The 25,745-nt window shown below is 37.9% G+C and overlaps 3 protein-coding genes across 3 annotated transcripts in view; 2 read left to right on the forward strand and 1 right to left on the reverse strand.

Annotated features, from left to right (window-relative positions):
* The window catches only part of TDRD9 (tudor domain containing 9), an 86,226-nt gene extending 67,364 nt beyond the window's left edge, over window positions 1–18,862 (reverse strand). The window contains exon 1 of the mRNA XM_075031000.1: window positions 18,696–18,862. Coding sequence (XP_074887101.1) covers window positions 18,696–18,862 — 167 coding nt within the window. The remainder of the gene's footprint in view (window positions 1–18,695) is intronic.
* On the forward strand, window positions 9,813–12,963 carry RD3L (RD3 like). The gene is made up of 4 exons (XM_075029721.1): window positions 9,813–9,918; window positions 10,124–10,209; window positions 10,889–11,194; window positions 12,050–12,963. The coding sequence occupies exons 3-4, from the start codon at window positions 10,896–10,898 to the stop codon at window positions 12,345–12,347; spliced, it is 597 nt and encodes a 198-aa protein (XP_074885822.1). The 5' UTR covers window positions 9,813–9,918; window positions 10,124–10,209; window positions 10,889–10,895; the 3' UTR covers window positions 12,348–12,963.
* A 1,416-nt stretch (window positions 18,863–20,278) lies between the features above and the next one.
* Window positions 20,279–25,442, forward strand: ATP5MJ (ATP synthase membrane subunit j). The gene is made up of 4 exons (XM_075029722.1): window positions 20,279–20,416; window positions 22,163–22,286; window positions 23,258–23,278; window positions 24,163–25,442. The coding sequence occupies exons 2-4, from the start codon at window positions 22,163–22,165 to the stop codon at window positions 24,186–24,188; spliced, it is 171 nt and encodes a 56-aa protein (XP_074885823.1). The 5' UTR covers window positions 20,279–20,416; the 3' UTR covers window positions 24,189–25,442.
* The last annotated feature ends 303 nt before the right edge of the window (window positions 25,443–25,745 follow it).

Below are 25,745 nucleotides of genomic sequence, written 5' to 3' on the forward strand. Positions count from 1 at the left end.
ATTTTAAAGCACTGAGAACACAATCAATTAACAAGTAACTCTTGATATGTCCTAGCATCTATAAAACAATGTCAGCTACCTGTGAAGGTGTACGCATCTCAAGACCTACCTATTTTGGAAAATACTCTCATAAGAATGGGAGCTTTGAGCCTGATGAGCAGCAGCCAGTAGGAGGCTTTCTGTCCAAGCAAAAAGGTAGTACGCAGCACACCTCTTTTTGGAAGAGAATCAACACTTTTCTTGAGATAATGGGATACTTTCCTTATTCTTTACCATGTGGTTTCACTTCTATAACATTTTTCTGAAGTGTGACTGATCTTTGTATATGTGATTACTTAAACTAACTTTGAGCATTTGATTGGGACAAAATCTTATTAAATATTTACTTGGGTTTAAAGGAAAATTCAGTTTCATGAACAAAATTAAATACAGCTGCCACTTCAGGGGAATTACTAGAAGGGAAACACAGTTTAACACCAGAAATTGTTGACACATCCAATTGTAAATGCTTTCAAATACACTGAGGGTGCCTTGCTTTAAATAAATTCAGCTAGAGAAAGGTCTTACTTTTCCTCAAGCTACAGAATGACCTCTAATAAGTCAACGAGACCATCATAACAGAGTACATTCAGTAAATTTTTGTATTTGAGCATCTGAAATATTAACCAAAGCATTTCTGCATACACTTAGTTATCAAAAATAGAATCAATTGCCTAATCTCAACCATAACTGTGACAGGTAATTCGTCTGGCTCTTTTCAGTGACATATACTACAATGCCAATGCATACACTGAACACAGTCTCTAGAAGTGATGCTCAAATAAAGCTTTATTAAATGAACAGATACACAGAGCCTTACTCCCTGAAAAAAACTAACACTGCTTATGCAGCAAACCTGATTGTATAAAGAAAATATTCAAGTATGTAATGAAATTCCAAGGATTAAGATGCTTGCTTATCCAATTTCAGATAACTTTATATTAATTATTTAATTTTGGGGTAGAAGTTCCTATTCAAGGCCATATAACTTCAAGAACATTTCCATCTTAGAGACAAACAACTGAAAAATCCAAGTGTTCTAGGGCTGTGTTTTAGAAAATTCTTATAGATGTACTTTTTGCTTACCTACGTTCTGCATCATTTGACACAAAAACCCCTGTTCACATGGGGCTGGGAGCTGAACATAAAACTAGTGTCACTCATTTCACAGATCACAAGAGAAAGACTGCCCTAAGTCATATATTCTATCACACACACAAGCTGTCCACCTACTTAGAGGTCTTTGGAGGGGGGAAATGGCTTGAAAAAACACTTAGCCTTATAGCATACAGAGCTATATTTTGCTGTACAATTTTAGTACAATATATACAGTAGACTGTTTCAAAGCGTCTTTTCTGAAACTAAAATAATGTGACACTTTACATAACTGAACATTTGCAATGACAGTAAATAACCTTCCACTGGGTTTACTGAAGGACATACTAAAAATTACTTTCCTTCTGACTGGCAGTTGGCATTCCATACTTTTAGAAGATTGGTGTTACCTGCAGAAATACACTAACTTTAAAGAAATAATGTACTGTCGTTCAAAACTCATAATGTTTCAGTTGCAAAAATAGAAGACTATTAATAGAGTTCAGAATAAGTGAAATGTGTTAAATAATAAAATACAGATTTTTACAAAGTGATTTACATATTATTTTAAGAATCTGAGAATCAACGAGGTACATGCTTTTTTCCACTCAAGAAAACTCTTCTAAAATGTAATTAGCTAAATTTAGTGATAAAGTCTTCATATATAGGCATCCTAGAGGCTTACACTGCTCTTCCTCTCAGCAGTTATTCAGAGCTCCTGTTTCAAAACCTTAACTAGCTCGGGAGGAGGAGAGAGAGAGGGAGTGCACTAAAACTACTGTGCAAAATCCTGAAAAACTCAAAAGCAAACTTTTGGATTTGGATAGACTGTGTAAACTCTGTATCTCAGAAATATTTCTTCTATGTCAAACTAACAGCTCTGTAAGACCTTCCATCTTCCACCTTACACACAGTTAAAAACCAAGAAAAGTAACAACCACAAATGCCAAAACAAAATAGCCCAAATCCTCAAATATACTGTATACTGCTCTGGGATTTTATGCCAGTGGGGAAGACTTAGATTTACTGCTGGACTTCAAAAAACTGGACCCTTCTTGGAAATGAGCTGTTGATGAGCTCCTCTTTCTGCAGCCATAGCTCAAATAGGGATGTTTGGAAGAGGGCAGCCATTACCTGTGGCAGATGGTGACAAGCCACACAGCAACTACCTCTCCACCGCACATGAAACAGTTAATTTTGTAAATTAATGTTGTTATAATTAGTTATGAATTAGCAGTTAGATAGGTGTTCATATTTATTAACTTAAACCAAAGCACAGTTCCTCTATCAAGCATTGTTTCTTATCCTTTAGCAACATTCACAAAGCATCTACACTCCTCAAAACTTCAAAATTCATCCCTTCCTTCTGACCACAAAGGCAAGGAACTTGACCAAACAGCAAAAGCAAAAAAAAAAATCCCCATAACAAGAAGATGGAAACAAAGGCATTTGGTTATCAACTTGGTAAAATCCAGCTTAAATAAATCTCTGATTAAAATACAAGAGACTACACTGAATTAAAAAATGCCCATGAAGACCAGTATCAAACGCAAGATCCCCTCAATTTCAAACTGACACCTGTAACTCCCCTACCTATTAGTGAAGTTTCACCAGCACCAAAGAAATTAATGCTACAGACAGTCCAACTGGAATAAATGAGCTTCAAGTATGTCCTGATTTTATTCATCACAGCAACAGAAGTACAATGATAGCTTACACAACTTTTTCAGTTAACACTGTTAAAAGAGAATTATTACTGTTGTTAGCTGTCACAGCAAAGGACAAAACAAGAAGTCTTACCAAGAGACCTCTCATGTAGACTCATGGCAAGCTTTGTTCATAGTTGTTAAAAAGTGAAAGCAGTAGTCAAATGCTGTCTGAAGCGATCAGAGGAGGTAGACTCACCATCTGTCTGCAGCCTGAAACAGCTACGAGTTGTTCTGTCAAATCAAAAGAAAAAACACACTGCAAAGTTGATCATTAAATCCAAAGAGCTGGGCTGTGTTTGTAAGTGGAAGCAAATCATCCAACCTGCTAGCTACAGATAGCTACAAAAATGAAATCTTGCTTTTCTCAGATGACTGGCAGCATTGGTAGCCTTTCTATGTAACTGTTCTGGGGCTGGCTGGGATAGTTAATTTTCTTCATAGCAGCTCCATGACACTGTGTTTTAGATTTGTGACCAAAACAATACTCCTAAAACAAATATTTTAATTATTGCTGAGCAGTGTTTGCACAGCATCAAGGCCTCCTCTGTTTCTCACACTGCAGTCCCTCTGTGAATAGACTGGGGGATGCGCAAGAGGTTGGGAGGGGGCAAAACCAGGCAGATAACCCAAACTAATCGAAGTGGTATTCCATGCCCTATACTGCCATGCTCAGCAATAAAAAGGGAAAAGAGGGAAGTTTCAGTTAGGTTTGCCATCTATTGCTCAGGAACTGGCTGGGCATCAGTCTGCCCGTGGGAGATGGTACGTGACCACCTTTGCATCACTTGTTTTCTTTCTCTCTTCTTCAAACAGTTTTTACCTCAACCCCAAGTTTTCTTGCTTTTATTCTTCCATTCCTCTTCCCCCATCCCACTGGGGGTGAGCAAGGAGTAAGCGAGGGGTTGTGTGGTGCTTAGCTGCCTACCGGGCTTAACTCACAAGAATAAAGTATCAGCCCTTCACACAAAATCCAAGCCAGCAAACCATAGTATGTGACTGTATTACCCGCAGATGCTAACAAAGAAATACAGAACGTACACCACCATGCCAATGTGTTGAAATGTTAGCTAGCTAGCAATGGTTATGACCTGCTATAAACACTTCAGCTCAAGTAAGAATGATGATGGTAATTTCTTGGTGTGTCATTATCAGTCTCATTCATAAAGAGCACTATACTTCTTGCCTCTTTCAATTCCAAGAGTCAATAGCATCTCAGATGGTAGAGACGCCATAAAATCTTCCAAAGTAAAGAATAAGAAGCTTCTCCTCTACCTGTTCTCACCATTTGTCACACATTGTTGCTCACATCACCAGTGCAATATTTGGTTAAATGGAAGTGGTTTTCAAAGGTTTCATTTTTACCTAGCATCACTTCAGTGAGGCAGTTCAAAAGCACATGGCCTAACAAGACAGGAGAGCTAACTGCTGTGCAGCACCAGCAACTTCTCAGTTGGCTTTCTGTCCAAAAAAAGTGCTGTCCAACAGCACACTCAATCAGCACAAATAAGTATTCAATTTGTAGTTCTTACCGATAGGCATAGTAGTAGCCCCAGGTTTAACTAGATGGCTTTTTTTATTACAGGACCTGGTTGTCAGTTATGAAGTTCCTTTGCGTATATGATGTTAAGACACATATGTTAGGACTGAAGTCTTCTTGTTGTACTCAGAGCTGACTTGGATTTGCAGCTTTTTTCTCCCAGAATATGGTTACACAACAATCCTTGTTCACAAGAAAACACTACACTGAGAAAACAGCTGATGCCCATAGAACTTTGTGAGAACTTCATATTTTGCAAGAATGGTAAGTCTGTTTCAAGAATATGCCTTCTGCATGACAGCAAATTATTTATTACAGTAGCATTGAAAGATCATAATCAGAATGTAAAACTTAACCACACCTCATGCAAATATTTAAGTTTCCTGTGCTAAAGAGATTATTTTACTTAGGTTTTTTTAAAAAAGCTTTCAAAAGATTTCAGAAAGCGTCAGACAGGATAAAATAAACATCTTCTGTCACCTCTTTTTAACTCAGAAATACTACCTTGTCATTAACAGTCCCATCTTCTAAAGTAGCTGGTATTACGGTTAGTTATGATGATTTTCAAGTAAGGATCCACTTTTCTCTAATGCTACTGCTTATACTAGAGGACGTTTCCTGTAAACATCCACAAAACCACCTCACCATTACTCTTCAAGTACTCCTCTGGAGTTATGCTTTGCTATTGTATCAACAAAGCTAAAATCCAGGTATATTCAGCACCCTCAGAACACACACCCCACATTGATTCATTCTGTTTCCCTGTGGTAAGTTTCAGCTATTTAAATCTGTAAGTTGTCTGCTGTACTTACATCACAAGTATATGTAAATATTCTTACTCTATAGTTGTGCCATGCCTTCAACATAGAGCAGAGGGCTTCTAGTTGGTAAGGTACAAAGCTGTAAGAGCATTGACAAGGAGAGGTCCAGAAGTTTTAACCCTGAAGAAATTTAAAAGCAAGCAATACTTCTATTTAAGTAAATGCTAAACCTTTGCAGCCTCACACCAGTTATTTGATTCCAGAATATCTTAATCATAAAGTTCCCCCTCACAACTGTGATGTCTGTCAAACAGGAAGAGGCAAAAGAGGAATTCCTAGAACAGATGAGACATTTTGAGTACCAGACATTTTCAGGTTAAAGATTAGAGCCACTAACTGGACTTCCACACCTTCACACCAAGCCACACAGGTGGCTGAACAAAACCACTTTGAAACTGAGGGTTTTCACAGCAAGTGTCAGGTTCAGATGCATCTCTTCAATACCAAACACATCCAGAATGTAGCTGCCACCATAGATGCAGCACTATCTTAGAAGGAATCCTTTAAAGATGACATGTACTAATACCACACTAGATTGATGCTCCTTCCCCCTCAATCAAGTAAGAACCAGTATCAGACTCCCTAAATATGCTTCCTACTAACTAGAATGAATCAAGCAATAAATGGAACGGCACCTCATACTTAATTTTTTTTATGAGTAAAAGACAGTAATAAACAGTGCACATGGCCCCAGTAGGAACTGTTCTGCCACACACACCAGGGCATGCTCGTTATTGACTGGTGATCCATAGAGTCAGTCATTAGGAAGATCACCTTCTAAATTAGAGGCTGTGTCTACATTTACTGAAGCCAGTAGGGAAAAACACCCACACCCCTCCATATTAATCTATTCTAGAGTAATTTCATGTAAATTATGCTTACTTTGTGTACTCATATAACTATCGGAATGTAAGTTAAGCTACCTCAACGATTCCTCACTTCTGTATTTGTAAGCCAAATATCATGAAACCAGCACAGCTAAGAGCCATGGGGAAACCAAATATATTCACCATAACTCGTAAGAAATCCTCACCACAACAAAGCAGTCACTATTGCAGAGATGCATTTAGATTGCTCTATCATTTCACGTGTGGTTGTCTTCACTCACCTGAACTGATGCAAAAGTTCAACAACCTCCTTACACACAAGCTCTGTCACACAAACCTCTATTTTAGATTGGCTACCTCTATTCAACCACTCTTATGGTGAAGCATTTTTTCTTCATATGGTCTGAAGGCACAGGAGACAAGCCAATACATGGCCATGCTAGATGTATTCAGAGCTTCTCCACAGGCCTCAATTTCTACTGTTGTTTCAGAAAAAGGCTTCTGAAAAGTACATGAGTATTTTACTTACATAGCTAGAGTAATCTGCAGTGGAAACCATACACACAATGCAATACAATCATTTAATTACTGCTTATGGAATTGCTAGAAAAAGTATTTTGTACTCTCTTAAGAAAGAGGAAAAAATGAGATATTCTTCTTTTCTCCTTCCCTTGTCTAACACCTCCACAAACCAGGTTACGCATTCTCCTAACCAACTGACTGAGAAACATCATGTCAAATGGCAGAGTTGACAACTAGTTGAAAAAGTAAGAACTGTTTGGTGTGAACCTCCTGTTTACTTGGGATTGGGTGGAGAATAACGACTACAGGAGAAAGAAGATGACACTGACACTTTAGAATGCATTTTTTGGGGGGGAACCAAGAAGTCCACAGGATAAAAATAAGCTATCACTGAGGTTTTAAAAAAGTCTGTTCTGCACATAGCCATTTTAAAATAGAAAGAAATAACCTGTGTGTCTTACACAGGGATGCAAGGAAAGAGATCCCATTTTATCCACTGGCTGCCACCCTTATCTATCTAATCAATTTTCAATTAGCATGTGTTCTTGTAAGGCTATTTTTTTGGAATAAGGCTCTTTGCTGATGAACCTGGACCTGCCATAGCAAGAAAGGAAAGACCACTAAAACTGTCTGAATTGATTTATGAAAGGAAATCTGCACTTTGGCTCCAGCAACTCTTGCTGCTCCCTCAGTTCAATTTGAGAACAGCATCAGTAAACAAGCCTAAAATATGTTACAGAAAAAGGTGTGGTTATGTTAAAGAGAAAGCATAAGAAATGCTTATTTGAAAAGAGACACCTGATTTACCTACATAGGAGGAGGTATCATTCACTGCAGTTCAAAGAAAATTATTAAGTTATAGAAACAACAGATGCTCAAGGAATTAATTACATTCCTTGCCTCAAAAATTAGGAAAACAAAGTAAAACAAGGTTGAAGGAAAGTTTTTAAAAAAAGTTCAAAGAATCTTCAGTTTCCATTTTATGTTACACACAAAGACAATTAGGGTTAATTTACAGGAAAAAAATCAATTAGCAAACAATACTCTGGTGCAGTGGCAGAGTAAATTATTAAAAAAACCCCAAAAATTATTCATCATTATAGAACTAATGCTATGGTCTCACTCTAGTATTATGTGTTTTAGTCACTAAAACCATCAAAGAAAAAATTCAGAAAAGGGAAATTGAAACTATAAAAATATCGTTTTGGTATGCTACAGTAAGAAAGCAAAAGTGGTAGGACTGAAACTTTTAGAATATTTACGCGAGTAATGAGATGAAATGCCACAGACAAGAGAGATTCAGAAGCTTAAGACCATAAATCACTTTTAAAAAACACAGCATCTCTGAAAATTCAAAAGCGCAAGATTGCTAGATGAATGTTAAGGAGACCAAAACATTTTTTCCCCAATAACGAGTCAAAGAAGGGTGGGAGGGGTGGGAGGAGCAAGAACCTAAAGATAAATAGTAAAGATTTCACACCATTTTTACTTTTATTATTGTAATTTTAGGAACTGCCTAAAAATTAATGAGAGGAATCAAAATATAGCCTTCCCTCCCCCAGTTAAATCATAACAATAACTCTAGTTACTAATAAAGGCAAACTCAGTAACGCCTTCAGGGAACAGACCCACTATCAGCCAAAGTCAAGCCAAAACTTCCATCCTGACACAGCACTGCAGAACCACGAGTACATTTAGGGACAGTTGGATGGAATTTTAACTCTCCACAAAGCTTCCAGGATTAAACACTGGCTAGCAACTGCAGAAAATACTGCTCTACTTTTAAGTTCCAGTTCCCAATACCAGCCTCACATGAGCAGTCATCTCTTCCCGAATACAGATCTGAAATGCATACAAAAGTAGAAGCAATACAAATCTTCAGCTTTAATGTTCTCCTACCAATGGAAAAATAAATATCATTCTCAGTATCCTGCTCCACAAAATTTGATGACGCAACCAAAGATTAGGTAAAAACCAAAAAAATCCTGTTGTAGGCTTCTCATTTAATTAATTTGCACACCTTCCAGTATGCATCTCTAATTTGCAAAGACACTACAATGCTTTTATACTGTACAGCGGTTTACTTTCAGATTTGATACAGTGGAAAAAAAGTGGTGACATGTTAACTGTGCTGTAAAGGAGGTGGCAAGGAGCATTTTAATTTCATCTGAAAATCTGTCAGGACAGTTCTGTCACCGTAAACCTCGCTCCCTTCCTTTTTCATAGTACCACATACAATGCAATGTGAAAACCTTTCAGTTGAAGAGGATTAATACTGACATTTGAATTTTTCCAATGTATAAGTAATATCAGCTTTAATAACAGCCATACACGTCATCCTTTATGTTGTATGACATCTAGAACAGATTTACAGAACCCTTGTTCTCCCAACAGTTCGACATACCAGTGGAGGCAAAAAAGTACGAATGAAAAATACTTACAGGAGCAAAGACAGTCATTAGAACAAGAGCAAGCAGAAGAGAAAGCATTTCATATACCATGACTACTGTTTAGATTAATAGGAAGAGACCAGATAACTGGAACAGAAAATGGCTGCTTCAGCGACCTTTAGTGTGCACAATGCCATCCCCGAAAATGAATCTTAAAAATGGATATGCTCAAAATACTCATCAAGGAAAGAGGGAGCAGGCAACTGACAGCCAGTTGAGAGGGAAGCAAAGTCTATGGTAAGACTTACAAGTCTGGGCTTTTTAGATCAGTTTGACCTCAATTTCCGTCTCCTTATCATTCTATTCCTTTAATTAGATTAATATGTCTTTCATGGCACACCATAGGTGTTACAGACTGGCTTCTTTAAACACATTTGAAATGTTAATTAGAAATGGTAACAGCTATGCATAGTAATGAAAAAGTGTAGTACCATGAGACTGATGAAATTCATCTGGAAGAAGTATTTAATATAGCAACAAAATCCTGAGCAACTGTCAAATAGCTCTTTTCTGTCAACACTCACTTAACAAAGGCTTTAGATAATCTTTACTAGAGAAAGACTATTCTTAGCTGTTTAAAAATGACAGTAGAACAGCCTGATCCCCCTCTAATGGGAGAAAAGTATTCCAGCATCTCAATAGCTTTAAAGTTTAGTTTGATGATAAAAGCAACATAGTTATTTTTAGCACTCTACAGGCATAAAAATACAGCTCTAAACTGTGACCTACAGCTATGCACAGCCAAGCATCACATCATACGACAGCCTTAACTTTAGCTAGAAGCACATCTGTAGTTGCTTCAGACTATCATTATTCATCTCACTACCAACAATACCTTTGGATGGATTTAGCAACAAGCATTTGAAATTGGTACCATCTTTTTTTAAATTGCTGCCATCGGCAGAACTCAATTCAAAGGTAGGAGATCTTAATGGACTTTGTAGAAAGTATTTGAAAGACCATGTTAGGTTAAATGGATTACTAATTCTCTCTGGTACAGAGGATGAAAAAAGAACCTTAAAAGCAGAAAAACTTAAAACTGTCATATTCAGTAGAGAAAGTCATTTTTCTAAGCACAGTTTGAGTAAATGAAAAAAACCAAACCCTTGTTTTCTTCCAGCAGTAGTAACAGCCTGGAAACAGGATATGCTAGAATAAGAGACCTTCAAGCAAACTCACCGGAAACACTGTTCACAGACAACTGCAAAGGTAATTTATATTATTTTATTCCAATTAGTATGCTTGTGTCTGCATGATCTGTAACAAACTGCAATTTAAAAGCCTACTGCACCAGATTTCTATTTCCATATTATGTAAACAAGAATTTATTTAAAATAAAAATTGATACTGAAGTTTTAAAAACAGATCACAGAGTTCCAGCACTTAACTCTATTTAATCCCTTTCAAATGTACAGGTAACTTCAAATTTTTGAGGTTTGGGGTTTTGTTTTGTTGGGGTTTTTGTTGTTGTTGTTTTGAGGGAGTTTCTTGTTTGGTTGGTTTTGGGGTTTTTGTGAGGCTTTTTTAGGGTTTTTTTTTGGTTTGGTTTGTGGGGTTTTTTTAAACTATATATACTACCAGGATAAAAAGTGAAATATTTCCAAGATGATAGATAGGCACTTTTAAATGCTGTAAACTTCACACAGTTATATTAACTCAGAAAACAGATGGAAAATATTATAACACATAAGGCTTGTCAGATTTAATTATGGCTTGGCGATTATTGTTATCACTACCTATATTGTATTGCAAAATATTTTAGGATCATTAATAAAGTTTTCTTTAAACATTCAGCTGCTAGGAAGGAAGTCTACAGGTGCAAATAACTATCGGTCAAGACAGAAATAAGCAAAATCTACTCCCCACTCCCCCCCCCCACCCCTTACAGCTTAAAAATGCCACTTTTTGGTTGGATGAAATGGTCAAAAAATGATTCCTACAAACCCACAAGATATCCTGGATCAGAGGTAGTTACAAAAACCCTACTGAGGGAATTGAAATGGCACCTGAAAGAGCGTGAAAGATTAGTGCAAGAGATTGAAAATGAACAGAAAGTCCAGAAGACTGGCATGGATTACAACTGGCTGAAGAACTACCAAAACCCTCAAGCCACAATTCCAGCTACTGAGCAACGGCAGCTTGAAGTTCTGTGTTCACAAATCCAGCCTTGCCAAACAGGAACTGTTCTCAGCAGGTAATTGTTTCATATTTCTCTAACTCTGAATACTCTATCATAAGTAACATGTTTCTTCTACCTAATGCAAGCTTATATTTGGCTCTGATTTTCCTTCCAAAATAACAATGACCAGCAACTAGAACACATTTTTACACGTGTTTTAGAAATTACACATTTACTTTAATATGTTGTACTTGAAGGAAGTTTTTAATCAGGATTTTCCTGGTCTAATCCAAAACAAGGGAAGTCTCACATGCTTAAACAAGTGACCTCTCAATATGTTCAGTTTTTCCTCTGTTATTTATCCCCAGTATTTATAAAGTAGTAATTCAATAACCAAAAATCAAATTAAAGCACTAATGCAATGTACTGGTATGCATAAACCCAGCTTCACTGTCCAAAATACCTGAAAGCTTCTAAAACTAGCAAATTACTGTAAAAAAAAAAAAATCCCATTTTTTAAAAACAAACACACACCACCTCCTATTTTACAAAGAAAAATTCTATGCCTGTATTTTTAATACATTTTCTAGGGACACGTAGAAACGTCAGAACAAGCCTACGCGCCTTTTAAAGCCCAGAACATACCTAAGGGCAAAGTCAGTTTAAATCAAGTTACCCAGATGGGCCAATTTAAAAAAAAAGGCATACCAAATAACAATAGCTTTCAATCCTCATAATAGCTGGACCACATCCAGTGCATTGTTAAATAATATCTGGGGGGAGGTGTGTGGGGAAATGTGGCAGCAAGGAATAAATGACACCAGAAGGCTGTCATTTCCTCCTCCTTCCCCTCCCCTCAAAAGGAGAGAGAAAAAACAGAAGAGAGTTTTCAGCGCTGATGATTAGATTTCAATTTTTGTTTGTTTCTAGATTTCGTGAAGTTTTGGCAGAAAATGATGTTTTACCCTGGGAAATAGTCTACATATTCAAGCAAGTTTTAAAAGATTTTCTTACTACCATTGAGAGAGAAAACCAACAAGATCAACTGGTAGATGCATGGAATACAAATTGCTCTGAACATTTCAGCCTGCGTGGAGACAGTTCTAACAAACTGGACAAAGATGAAATCCCCACAGTCTCAAGTTATGTCGACAAAAACACACAAAGCATGTTTCCCACCTTCTCTCATAGAATCTGGAATCTACCCTATTACTACCCATCAAGTTAAGTTGGTTTGTTTCTTTCAAAAAGCTATGTAGCTGTTTGCATTCCTTTCTTGTGATTGCCATCCACAAACATAGGAATAAGAAATGTGACACGCTCCCCCCTTTTTTCCAAGTTCAGAAATTAAAATCCTTGAACATAGCTAGTATGTAGTAAACAAACTTTAAATAAGAACTCTCCTTTTATCTTTATAGTTCCTTAAAGATGTTGTGTTTGAAGGCACCTTTTAACCAAAACATAAGATGTTTCTGAAAAAACTGTTAAGCATTTTTTTTTTAGCCATATACAGCTAGACATATTTAAACAAGAAAGACTGCTTTCCATATTTTGAAATAGAATCAATCCACAAAGTGTTAGGCAAAACTTCTGTACTTGTTACATACGTTTTAGGCTCTATGGGAACTTTATACCCTGTAAGATAAATGGTTTAATATAATATCAGTTATACCAAATAAACTCGTAAATACTTTTTGGACCTGAATAGTTATTTCTCAACTTCCAGAATAAGTTCTAAAATGAAAAATATGTCAGAAATTGTAACACGCTGCGTGCACCGTTTCTATATTTTTTCCAAACTTTGCTCTGCACCTGCTGAAGTACTGTGAAGGCAGACAACTAAATGAAACAACAGATATTTAACAGCATTTAACAACTAGCTCTCTAATCTTCAAGAAATTAATGAATTATTTTATTTCAAATAGTTATACTTTGTCATTTGACTTACTGGAAGCTATCCTGAAACCCAGACTCTGCATTAAACTTAAACCTTTTGATCAAACCAGACAGTACTTATTCTAGAATAGCAATAGCATCAACAGATCATTCATTTCCAAAGCAAGAGGCGATCATTTTAACTTTAACCGAATTTCATGTTTTTCGGTTGCCATCATCTGTCACTGTGGGTTCATAATAAAGTTTTACAAGACTGATTGGATATGTAGTGGTTACGGTCACAGCAGACAATTAGAGCAGAAAATCAATGAAAACATATGCCAGAACTCAGTTTGCTACATTTCCAATTGGGCTCCAATCACGGCATGTAACAAATTTTTACATATCTTATGTAACCTCTTCATCTCCAGATTTCCTTTTAATCTGTCTGCCACATCATAAAAAAAGGGAAAGACTCACATGGCCCAGTTCACAAAATGGACTATTTTGCAAACACAGAGAAAAACTGCTTCCTCTGATATTTTGTTCAAACATACTGAAGAAGACATTCAGACTTCCTCAAGTTGGTAACATACAACTGAAAGATATTTCCTTATGCTCCACAGTTGTGTCCCCCATCCAACGAAGAAGTTACTAATAATGCGACATAAATTGGGTGAAACAAATGGCACAATATTTTTGTAAAAGATAAAAATACTATTTTGAAAAAAACTTTGGAAACTTATAATCTAGAGTACATTTCATGTAGAAGAGTGGAACATAATATACACAGAAGGTGAAAATCAGAACTCTTGCATACACCTAACTGACGAAACACTGGAGGACTAGAGTAAATCAGTTCCTACAGGTTTAGAGTAATAAAAAATTGCAGCTCAATACCAAAAGTAACTGGTCCCTCTACTTCCCTTTAACTAAACACACAAAACTTCACAAGCCTGTGCAAACGCATTGTATCTGCACTCAGAACTGGTATAAACTCTTTGCCCTCCTTTTGTGCAGTTGTCAGTTTGCGGATAAATAACAGAAATGTTTATCTCAACTTACTCTGCCCTACTGATGCAGAATAAGGAGTATCAGATTCTTTTCATGCAGGTCTAAACAATCCAGACATGGATCCCTGCATGAGGGCAGGAATCGTTTGAAAGAAAGGTTTTTCATCAGTTATAAAACTCCCCAATGAGTTAAACTTCAAGTTCCTTTTCCATAGGAAAGAGAGTAACAGGTACTGAGCACATCAAAGGCATTAGCAGAATTAATCTTACATTGAGAATTAACATGCACAATGCTGGTTTCAGAAAATAATTTGTATTTGGTCAAATGTGCAAGATTCCTGCAACAGCAATTCACATAAATTTGTTTCTTAAAATGGTACCCTCACAGCTTTCTATTGAAGAATGGGTGAAAAAAGCAGTAAAAATTTAGCTTCCAAATTTTAGTTTATGGAAAATGGCAGGCCAGTAAACATACAAGGTCCACTTACCTTTATGATCATCAAAAACAACTGGGGAAAAAAAACAAACAACAAAACCAAACCACAACCCCACAAGATGACCACAGGTACAACTTACCCATTCTTCATAAATTTCACTTTAATATAAGCAAATGCAGTCTTCTAAGTCCAGAAACAAGGACATTCAACTACAACATATGGTAAAAGGCAGTCACTGAATAATAGCTAAAAAAATATATCTAGGCATTGTAGCCAATTCAATGTTAAATCCCAATGCAATACTAAGGAAATGCACAAAAAGGCTCACCCACTTTTATACGCATGTTTTATTGATGAAACTGATGCTAGGTTACTGCATCCAGTTCTAGTGTCCACGCTTGGGGGGAGAGGGAGAAACCAAACTGGGAACTGGAGCAGGTACAGAAAAAAAATTATCCAAAGGCTGAGAAAATGCCATCTACGAAGACCTCACTTCATCTATTTTTCAAATACAGAAATGAGAGGTAACTTTATGGAATATGAGCACTTTCATCTGATGAAAAGTATTACATACTCTCCAGTTAAAAAGCAGAGAAAAGCATAGAAAAAGCAAAGGTGTAAGAGCAAGAAGACAAACTAAAAAAGCTAAACGTATTTTAAAGAAATCTGCTAGGTTTACCACAACATACTACAAAGAGAATCTGTACAGCAGTCTGCCAGCTAAGAGAAGCTATTTTCTGGAATTTAGCTTACACTTAGATTTCAACTATATCTGATAGCAGTAACATAGCTGTAGGCCAGTCATCATGTGTCCCTGCTGAAAATTACTGAGAATTCAACCATTTCTTTAAGCACTTTTTATTTATGGCCTACATGATTTGCATGAGGTTATCTGAAACTATATTGTTCCTTACACTAACCCAGCTGGTATTTCTGACATAGGCAGGCAGCTGACACAAATCACGCCGACAACAGAAAGGTGAGTGGTAATAATTTCAAAGGGCAGCAATGTCTCCCACCTGCAGAGGTGTCAGGCAGAAAAAACAGCATGCAATGTTTTTAGCCAAACAAGCTAGCTATAAAAAAGGGCTAACCTGGTGAAAGCTACACTTAGGAAATGCAAAAAATCAAAGAGAGAATAATGACTTTTTCCACACTTAAGCATTTAAGTGTTTTAATGTGACCCACAATTGTTTTGATAACGAGGAAGGATTTAAGGGTCTAAACTTCTTTTCATTCAGTTAAAAGTAATCAGAGGAATTAGAAAGTTAATCAACGAGCTATTTAAGGATCAAAATTACAACCACAATTTCTGAGAACTATTATCTTCCCCAACAAGCTCAATTACTAAAACTGTTATTCTAGAGGTAGTTCAGATAACAAGACAATCTTAAAAGCCTTGCAAAATGAGGCATCATCAGCAAAGGAGGAGAATACATTCTACATCTCTTTTTAAAGGAGACATAAGGCTTTTAGATCCCATTAGACAGTCTCAGTAACATTTTTGTAAAATATTAGTTATTACACACACTTGCATGCAATAACACACCTGTTACTATGATTACCAATTTGGTATTAATCCTACACATTCTTACTCCTAAATTTAGACAAAAGAAGTAGGAAGACAGTCTCCATCAATAATCATATATCCTGCTTGAAATAAATATAAATAAGTACTTGAAAAATTTGAAATAACTTTGGGTTTGATTTTTGCAAGAAACAAATCAAGAGTTTTGAAGGAAATATTAAAATAGACTATTATGCTACAAGCAGCCTCAACAAAAGGAGAGAAATTCTTTTGTTTTCAGCTCTTCAAACTCCTTCTTAAGTAGCCAGTGAATAAATTGTAAGCGTTTCCTACTTGAATCTAAACCTTCTCAAGATTCTTCAAGTTCTGCAAAAACTCTCTAAATGGAAGCACACTCCCAGAACTGTGAAACAGAAGCATGTATGGAAACAAAACACAGCTAAGCAAACATACCTTCTTGAAGAGGTTCTCTTCGTTTTGCTGCATGACACACATGCACCTATCATCGATGCTCAAAGATTTTACACATATCTAATGATGACAAATTCTGTCCACACTTACATAAATGGCTATTTAGGAGGCATATCCCCCCTCTCTTTCTCAGATGGGAAAGAAGAAAAAAAAAAAAACCACCTGTAAAAATAACTTTTCTCTGTTAACACAATTGTCAAATCCCACAATTAGGTTATCTGCTAAGGCTTTTGAGGGAAAAAAGGCATCTGTCTAATCAAAGATAAAGATTTGCCTCTACCTAGGCACACAAAGTTTGATGAATCTTGCTAATTTCTCCTGTGTTATTTAGTAGATTTCAGTGGTTTAGTGCTCAGTTAGGTTCAAGAATCTCTTGTCAAACTCTTCCCAAATACTAAGAAATGTTATTGGCACCTAAATAAAGGCTGAGAAGTCCCAGACATCTTGCACATACTGGGTTTAGGAATTACATTCATAGTAAATAACGTTAAAAAACAATAAAATTCTGTCTGGTCACTTCTGGAAAATTTTAACTACTTGCATAACCAGTAGCTCTCAGTCAGAGATTCAGAGCTTCCTAATAGCAGCACTTTTAAATTAAAGGATGAGAGGGGATAGATATTCTGATGCAGCAGTTTTATCCTTTCCTTGAAGCAAAGACAGAAACTGACAACAGTCTCTCCTGAACTGTCAGCATATCTGCTGTTAAGATGTTATGTAAAAGGTTCATTCTTTCTTAGAAACCTATGTACACCCTTTAAGAGAGTTCCTGATCGTACTGCTATACATCATACAGGAAGAAAAAGACACTCACTCTAGACTGTACCCCCAGCTAATTTTGAAAAAGACTGTAGTGCATGGAATTGTATAGACAACACTTTTCTATAGCAACCACGGATACACTAACCAAACCTGATCCAAATACTAAGATTACTATGCACTGCCCAACAGATTCCAGTTTGGGCAGCATCCAGAGGAAAGTATTTTTTTGTTTTCAAGATCCAGACACTACTGAAAACCAAATGTACCTGGCTGCTATGCAAATACTCATACAGTTCTCCTCCTTGGCTGTAAACTCTGCCATCTGAGATTAACGCACATCCAAGAAGCGACATGCCAATATACCCTGAACTAGCTTTACCCTGGTAACTTAAATGCTTCAGATAGGTCACAAGAGCAATAAACATGCACAGTTTAGTTAGAAAACACATAGCAGTCGATTCAGGAAAACAGACTGTAAACTGCTGCGCAGAGAAAACAAAAGTTCCTATAGGGAAACAAACAGAAAGATTCAGTTTGAAAATAACTGTGAACATGTGCTGTAAGTGACTCAGTATCTCAACTGCTAGAAAACTGCTGACTGGAGAGGAACATAAAAATGGAGAAGAGCAGGTAAGAAATAAGTCAGTTTTTCAGGAATTCATAGCATTAAGTACCAAATTAAACTTACTAACAAAGGTATAGGGTAGGTAACACCCACTTATTACTAAGTTTATTTGCTTATGAACTTCGGTATAAATGAAAAGCACTCAGTTACAAATAACATATGAAACTACTTACTGAATAATTTATGTACTGTAAAATAATTATTCAATATTCAAGGATCTGTCAATGAAAACAACATGAGAAAAGCTAGCAATAGTGCTAAGAGACTATGGGGGCAAAAAATATCAGACCAAATCATCAGTGTTGCTCACTGATTTAAAAGTTAAATGCATAGAAACACACTCTGTGAAAATATTGTTCCCTAATGAGCAAATAAGTGTACTCCTGAATCTCATTTATCACTTGCCACTGCCAATATTCCTAAGCTACACACCTAAATCAGAATAAACCATGTCTTCTCTAACTGTTCCAGTTTTTCACCAGCATTTGCCAGAATTTCATGCCAGTGCTAATGCACTTCAGAGAAAGCAAATCCTACACATAGCATGCCTAGCGATGATCAAGACAATAGACCTAACTAGCAAATCAGAAAATAACTTAAGTATTAAACCCACAAAAACACATCTATGCACACCTGGAATACAGCCACAACCATGACCGAGGGTGTTAGGCTGGAAGCCAACAACCACACCACCCTGGGCCCATGCAGAGTGGGGAAGGAGGGGGGTGCAGTCCAGACCCTGGGGGTCACGGCTGCACACATGAGAGAAGGGAGACCACCGGTGACCTCACAGACGGCCCTTCACCCCGGCCATGAGGAGCAGCTCCTGGCCGCCAAGAGCAGAGGCTCAGCGCCCAGCACTCACCCGGCAGCCGTTAACGACTCCCGTGCAGCGAGGGGGCCGGGGGGGCGGCAGGGGGGACTGCACGGGGCGCCGGCCTGCGCCTCCTCGCCCAAGAACTCGACAGCGGTGACGGCTTTCCCGATGGTGAACCAGTCCCTGATCTGCTCCGCGGTGAGCTGCCGCAGCATAATGGCGTCTGCACGCGGCCCGTGCCTCGCACCCCGACGCCCGCCGCGCGCCTACGCCGCCCCTCTTCCCGCCCTCGGCCCGGCCCCGCCCCTGGCACGTGACCCAAGGGCCAGGCACCTCCTGCTGTAGCCACAGCTGAGGGGCGGCCGCCGCTCTCGTTGGTGGGCGGGCTCCCGAGCGGCGGGGTGGGCCATCCGCCCCGCCGGCTCCCTCCTGCGCTCTTGCCAGGGTAAGGCTCCCTCCCTCCTCGGCCAGGAGGGGCGTGGGGTAGTCAGTTTCCCCCCTCACACCCACAGAACAATGGCTGAGAGCTGCTCTGGAATCCTAGGCCTTGTCGTCACCTGGCAGAAGTGGCCTACAGGCACGTAGATGCCTCAACGCTCCTGAACCTGTCGCAGCGGGTGCCTGCCGGTCCGCCAGGACAAGCTATTCTGTAAGGGACACGCTACAGAAAGACTCGGCAGGCTCTTCCTGGCATTGTCCTGGCGTTGGACTTGCCGTGTTCCCTTCTCGGGTAGGAGGAGTGAGGTGTAGATGGGGTGAAACGCTGGGGTGAGAGGGACCCTGGGACTGCGTCTGGATTTCGACATGAACTCCGTGAGGGCCCAGCAAGGCCCTGGAGCGGCTGAGGGGGCGCAGGGATGTGACGCTGTTGCAAATATTCTGATAAAGAAATCAAAATTTAATCACATAGAAGAGTTAGGTTTGATTAAGAAGTAAAATTGTGAAGCATAACGTATAGGATTGTTAAGTTTGAAATGTAGCCATAGAAACATTAGGAACTGCATTATGTGTGACTATAGGAACCTTAATATTGTTAAAGTTTGAAATAGCTAACCATGGAAACCTCACCAGGAAGTTACTGGTTTTTCTATGTTTTGGTTTAAGAAACTAAGGAAACTGTTACGGACTTATGCTGCTTGGAAACCCCTTTACCCTTCCCATTACCCTTCCCATCTCAATCTGAGTATCGAAGATTCCAATCAGTAGAGCTAAGTGAAATTGACCAATGATTGTTTTTAAATAAGAATATTGATAAGGTTATATAATCAAAGGACCAATCATTTTAAAGGTTAAATTTAAGAGCGAGCATAGTATGCATTTTTATGTAAAGAACTTAAGTAATGACCCGACAGAAAAAGTCTATAAAAACGGATGGATTTTGTTATTAAGTCGGACACGCCTTTGGAGGAGCCATCCCCCGTGTCCCCAGCGCTGCAAGAAACGAAGTGCCTGCTTCTCAACTTCACACTGGTGTTAAGGAGTTTTATTCCGGATTTGGGTAACGACGGGACTCGGTAGGTGGAGCGAGGCGGCGGCGGCGGCTGCCGCTGTTCCCCCGCGCGCTCCAGGGCGGCGGGCGTGGCCGCGGGGCAGCGGAGGGCGCTCTCGTCCTCCGCCGCCGTAGGGGGCGCTGCGGGGCGGCGGCGCCTCTCTCGGAGCGCTGTCATCCCTCGGTGGCGCCTCCTTTCCCATCATCCCCCGCGGCGGTAGCGGAGTCCGTCCCTGCTCGGTGACCTTCGGTGGCGGGCCGCGCGCTCCCGGCTGTAACGGTGGGTTTCGGCCCAAGCGAGCCCCGCCGGTTGTTGGCAGGCATCGCTCGGGGTGTCTCGGGGAGGCGGTTTGGTTCAGCCTGGGGAAAAGGGGGGGGCGGGGGAAGGCGTCGGCCATCGGCGCTTGAGCTCTGCCGTTACCCACCTCCCCCACGCCCCGTGCGGATGGGGCTGTGGGTCAGGTACCCCGGGCTGAGGTGGGGTCGTGGCGGGGAGGTCTGTGAGAAAGCGAATCCGGCGTTGTTCCGGATAGATTTAGGAAAAAAGGCCACAAAGACGTCGCCCCCGCCGAGGCCTTGGGGAAAGGCCTCTGCTGGGTTTTAGCAGGGTGTTAATTGGAAATAATATTGCTTGTTCTCTGCGTAGCGGTGGGAAAATCCTTTTCTTCCTTCCTGCTCAGTCTCCTTGTTTGTTACTATGTCTTAATATTCTGTTATAGCAGAATGACTGCTATTATGGTACTGTTTATCTGAAACTACAAATACTGGAAACTTTGGGGCAGTTGCAGTGTTCTTAATAGTACTGGTGAAAGCACAACACTGTTTCAGGAAATGTCTACAATAATAAATTTGATTGAAATGTCTGTCCATAAACAAATAAAGATACATGTGGGTTTGTCTATAATTACACATTAATTACCATGAAAATGCTTTCATTTTTCAAAAATTACCTAGATTTTTCCAGTTGCTTTGGCATTGGCTACCCATGCATCCTTTTCTCTTTGATGCTTGCCAAAGGATGCTTTACATTTAGTAATGGCAAATAAGTGAGTAAGCATCACCTCATAGAAGTTCATACGGTACTTCAGGACATGGTTTAGTGGGCAGGGTTAATGGTTGGACTCGATGGTCTTGAAGGTCTTTTCCAACCTAAATGATTCTATGATTCTAAGTTTAAATATGCTTTTGTTTCCTGGGACTCTGGTTTACCATATACCATCTATGTGTGTACATAGTTGACTTTATTGGGTTGTAATAAGTGTAAATAGTGACTTTATTGGGGTGAAGTGCTGTATGTAAGACAGTATAACATGTAATATTTTAGTGCAATGTGGTGCAAATTTGTACTAACATGTTGTATGGGAGACAGGGTAAGCTTTATTTTAAAACATCTTGCAGTTTTCTGTTCGTCTGACAAAGCTGTGTAGAAAAGAGAAAAACATCAATAGGCTTCTTGCTCTTGGGGCATACTTTGAAAGTAAAATACTCATAATAAATTATGAAGTCAGTAGTTTAACATAATTTATTTTGCTATTTTGAGTAGAAATTACCATGTTAGGAGAGACATCTTAGCTGTGGGGGAGGGAGGGAAACTAAATTGGTAGTGCAAGGAAGGAGCCTCTCTAGCTTGTCTGGAATGAGACTTTCCTCCTGAGACAATTTGGAAACATTAAAAAGAGCTGTCACTGATAGGGAGAGAGGAGCCTAGCTATTGCTGCTCTGTAAATGCTCTACTGAGTCATCTTTGAACCCTTTCATCAGCTGTAATTTATTATTTTTTATTGTCTTAGCCCATAAATAGTAACCTTAACTCTGAATTTTTATTGCTTTGCTTTGGAATAAGTACTTCTGCATGTTTGGGGATTTTTTTTTAACCTGTAAACTGCTGCTGATATATATCAGGAGTGTGTGTGTGTATATATATATATATAAAAAAATACATATTTCTGTGTATAGATATTAAAAACATAGCAGGTAAGAATACAGTTGCAAAACTAACCATTGTAAAACTTCTTATACTTTTCAGATGGTGCAGACCATGCTTCCAAAGTCATTGAGAGCCATGAAATTCTACTTCACAACCGTGTATCAAGAAATATGGGTTGGTGTAGCATTAACAGCTTATGTCTATTACAAAATTTCATATGGTGGTAAGTTACACATTATAGTCTTCATTAGCTGTTACTTTATAGATAAGGTTTATAGGTAAGAATATCCTTAATGATTAGAAATCAGTCATTGAAAATATCGAGCAAATAAGAAATGAACACTCTTACTTAAGGCCAGGTCTCTGCCATAAAATTTACAAATTTTAATATGCTCAGTGTAGAAGGTTATACTAACAAAAATACTCAAATACCAGTGTAACTCTGCCTACATTATGAAGATTAGGTAACGTAGGAATTGGTTTTAAAAACATGCATCTAACTTGCAACGTATAGCCAGAGGCTTCTGTAGATTTGTCCTGAAGGGGAATTAAGACTGTTCTGAACTAGAACATATTTTAGAAGTTTTTGTAGAATCCTTATATTTTTGAGTTTTTGCTCAAGGTGTGCAAAAAAATACAGGTTTTTAAAAGCTTTTTCATAATTCAAATAAATATTTCCAAGGGTGTAGATTGCACAACCTCTTATGACTGTCTTCCTTGTGAAGAATGTTTTCCATCTATTTTTGTCTGATCACTGTGAATCAGTATTTTAAGAGAGCAATTACAATGGGAATGTAAAATAAGCTATTTTACTTACAAGGGAAGATTTTAAAGCAAACTGTATTCTTAGCACTTCAGTTTACATCTGTATGTTGTGTGTATGTATATCCATATATTATGTAAAACAGTACCATTCTTTATATTACAGTAGGAGTCTTGATGGGTACAATTTCTAAATGCTTGGAGTCTTGGTTAATTAAAAACAAACAACTTCTAAAAAATCAAGACAACATGTACTGACATGTACCATGGAAAGTACATGTTGTACACTTTTAAACCTTGTTCAAGCTAAGTTAGCAAATGATAAGTATTATAATCTAATTGAAGTTTATCTGCAAAAAATAAATAGGAAGTATTTTTTTACACTGTCATTGTTCAGCTTGTTTTTTCTTTTTTTTTTTTTTTTTTTTCCAGGCAAAAAAGCAGTGGCAGATAGTAAGTATTAAATATCTAATACTCTGTTGTATTTTTTAAATGAGTGCCATAAAAATGAGCTCAGCATATTTTACGTAAGTTTGGGGTTTAAGTTATGGATTTAGAAAATGTTTAAAGACTACTTCAAAATATGTAGTTTGCGTTGTATTGATGGTTTTATAACCTAGAAACATCTGTGAATCTGCACACATGCTACCTCTTGTCTTAAGTTGTCCTTTGCATAGGTTTCAGGAGTAGAATGGAAGTTGTGTGCCTTGATTGTGGAGGGGAGGAATTCTTTTAAATAATAGTAACAACCATTTAATGGAATTACTAAAATCAGCATGATCTCAAGAGTAGCTTCTATTTTAGCTGTTAAGAAACTAAGAAGTTTAAACTTGTATTTTGAATTTGTATTTTTATATCCTCTATAAAGTAGCGTTCAGATATTTATGGACAGTTTCTTCTGACATCACATTGGAATTTAGTTTATCATGAGCTGCTCAATCTCAGTTAACTTTCTGCACCATGATAGCCCATTTGCTCCCAGCTGACTTTGTATATACAAACATTATTTACATTTTAAAATGTGTAATTAGTGAAAATACTGCCCAGTAGGCTTAAGGATAATAGCATAAACTTTAATTTAGAAAGAACCATACCAAAACTGAGGAAGAATGGATGTTTGCCTATGATAGTGCTTTTAAAACTTGCGAAAGAGGATTTTTAGTATTGGCCAAGTTTATGTATGTAGTTTCAGGGTTTTGTTTTATTTGACAGGGCAGCTGAATCTGCCAGTTCTTTTGCTCAGGTATAGATAGAGTTGTCTGTTCTAGGTTCTGAGCTATATTCCTGAGTTGACTTGCTCTACTGTTTGAACAGTCTAAATTGTGTCTTTGTTTCAGAGTCCTCTGGTGCTGGCCATCATTAAAGACACCTTCTCTTCTTGGAGTATGAATTTGGTGGTTCGTCATCTTTACTGTAAATGAAGCAAGTTACAACCATAGGGAAGTCAATTCTAAAACTGTACCTGATCCCTGATCCATCTGCTGTAATTAGAGAAAGAATAAATCCAGTGAGCAACAAGGAATTAAACATGTTGGACAAAGTATGCTGGAGTGTATTGTTAACCTAATTTTTAGAATACAGATATTTTGTTTTCTACAGTTCTTCCAAGTTCCATGTTAAACTTTTTCAATAGTACTTTCAAAAAGACCAACTTTCTGTAACTAAACTTCTTAATAGAATTAGCCAGTATTTCTTACAATAGCATTAAGCCTCTTTTCCTTTCTTTTTTTTTTTCCCTAATTATATCTTTTTTTGGGTAGAACTTTTGAAATACTCCATTTACTTCTAAAATGTCATCTAATAGTATGCCAAGTGTGAGGACTTAATTCTCAGCTTTTTGTCAACTTGCAGTGCAATAATTAAGGGCACAAAAAGTTGTTTTTAAAGCCTTACTTTTTTTGAAGAGTTCTTAGTTCTGCAAGGTTTAAAAGCAAAAGCTGTATTGTTATTAAAACACAATGCAAAATATTTACAGAGATTTTTAAAAAGTACATTATTGGCAACTATCTTTTTTTGTCCTTCATATTCAGTAGAGCTAAAGAATTATTCTGAAAGCCTCTTCCTTTAGTCACAAATTTTGCAAAGGTGTAAGTAATAACATGTGCATATTGTATGAGAAAATTGATTGTACGTGGGCCCTCATCTGCCATTTGAGCTTATGAAAACCTCAGAATTTAAAGGGAATAATGAAATCACACACTGTGGCAGCAGTTAATACGAGCATAAACAAACATTTAACTGACTTCAAAGAATTTTCCTGATAAATTAGAAGTAATATATGTATTACTAGGATGGGTCATTAGTGGTTTTTGCAGATAGCTGTTAAAATAACTCCATAGCTAGTGTTGTACTTTGGAGACTCTAGGAACCTATACTATCTTACAAAAATCAGTTTTCAGAACTGTACATACTGAATTCAGTACCAAGGATACATAATGTATAAAACCAAAACTGGACTTCATGTCATGTTTTGTTTAAATTTAGCCTAATCTGCTTTTGAGAAGATTTAAGAGGCTTAAGTCATTTTAATGACTTAATGCTTACGTACATCTTTTTAACTACTTCACTGAAACATGTTAAATCTTTCAGCTTGATTAAAGTTTTGCTTTTCAATCTCTCTGACTGCAGTATCTGGCCATAACTTAAATTATGTATTTGAATACTCAGGAACTTGAGAACCTTACCTGCTGATGGCAAACATGCCAAACACTGTGTTGCCTTTAATTTCTTCAAAATTTATACTTCTGCTTAAGCTAAATAGCTATACCTACTGTGAGTAGAGTAAAACTATCAGTTGTATTTCTCTGAAAGCTTTTTAAAAAAGGCAGGTATAGCATTACTCAATTTGAAAAGAATAGGTGACATCTTTCACACGTTCTTGACATTTTTTCCACCTTCCAGTCTTCCTTCTTGCTGCATC

Source organism: Buteo buteo, chromosome 6 (genome assembly GCF_964188355.1).
Source record: "Buteo buteo chromosome 6, bButBut1.hap1.1, whole genome shotgun sequence".
Taxonomy (NCBI): Eukaryota; Metazoa; Chordata; class Aves; order Accipitriformes; family Accipitridae; genus Buteo; species Buteo buteo.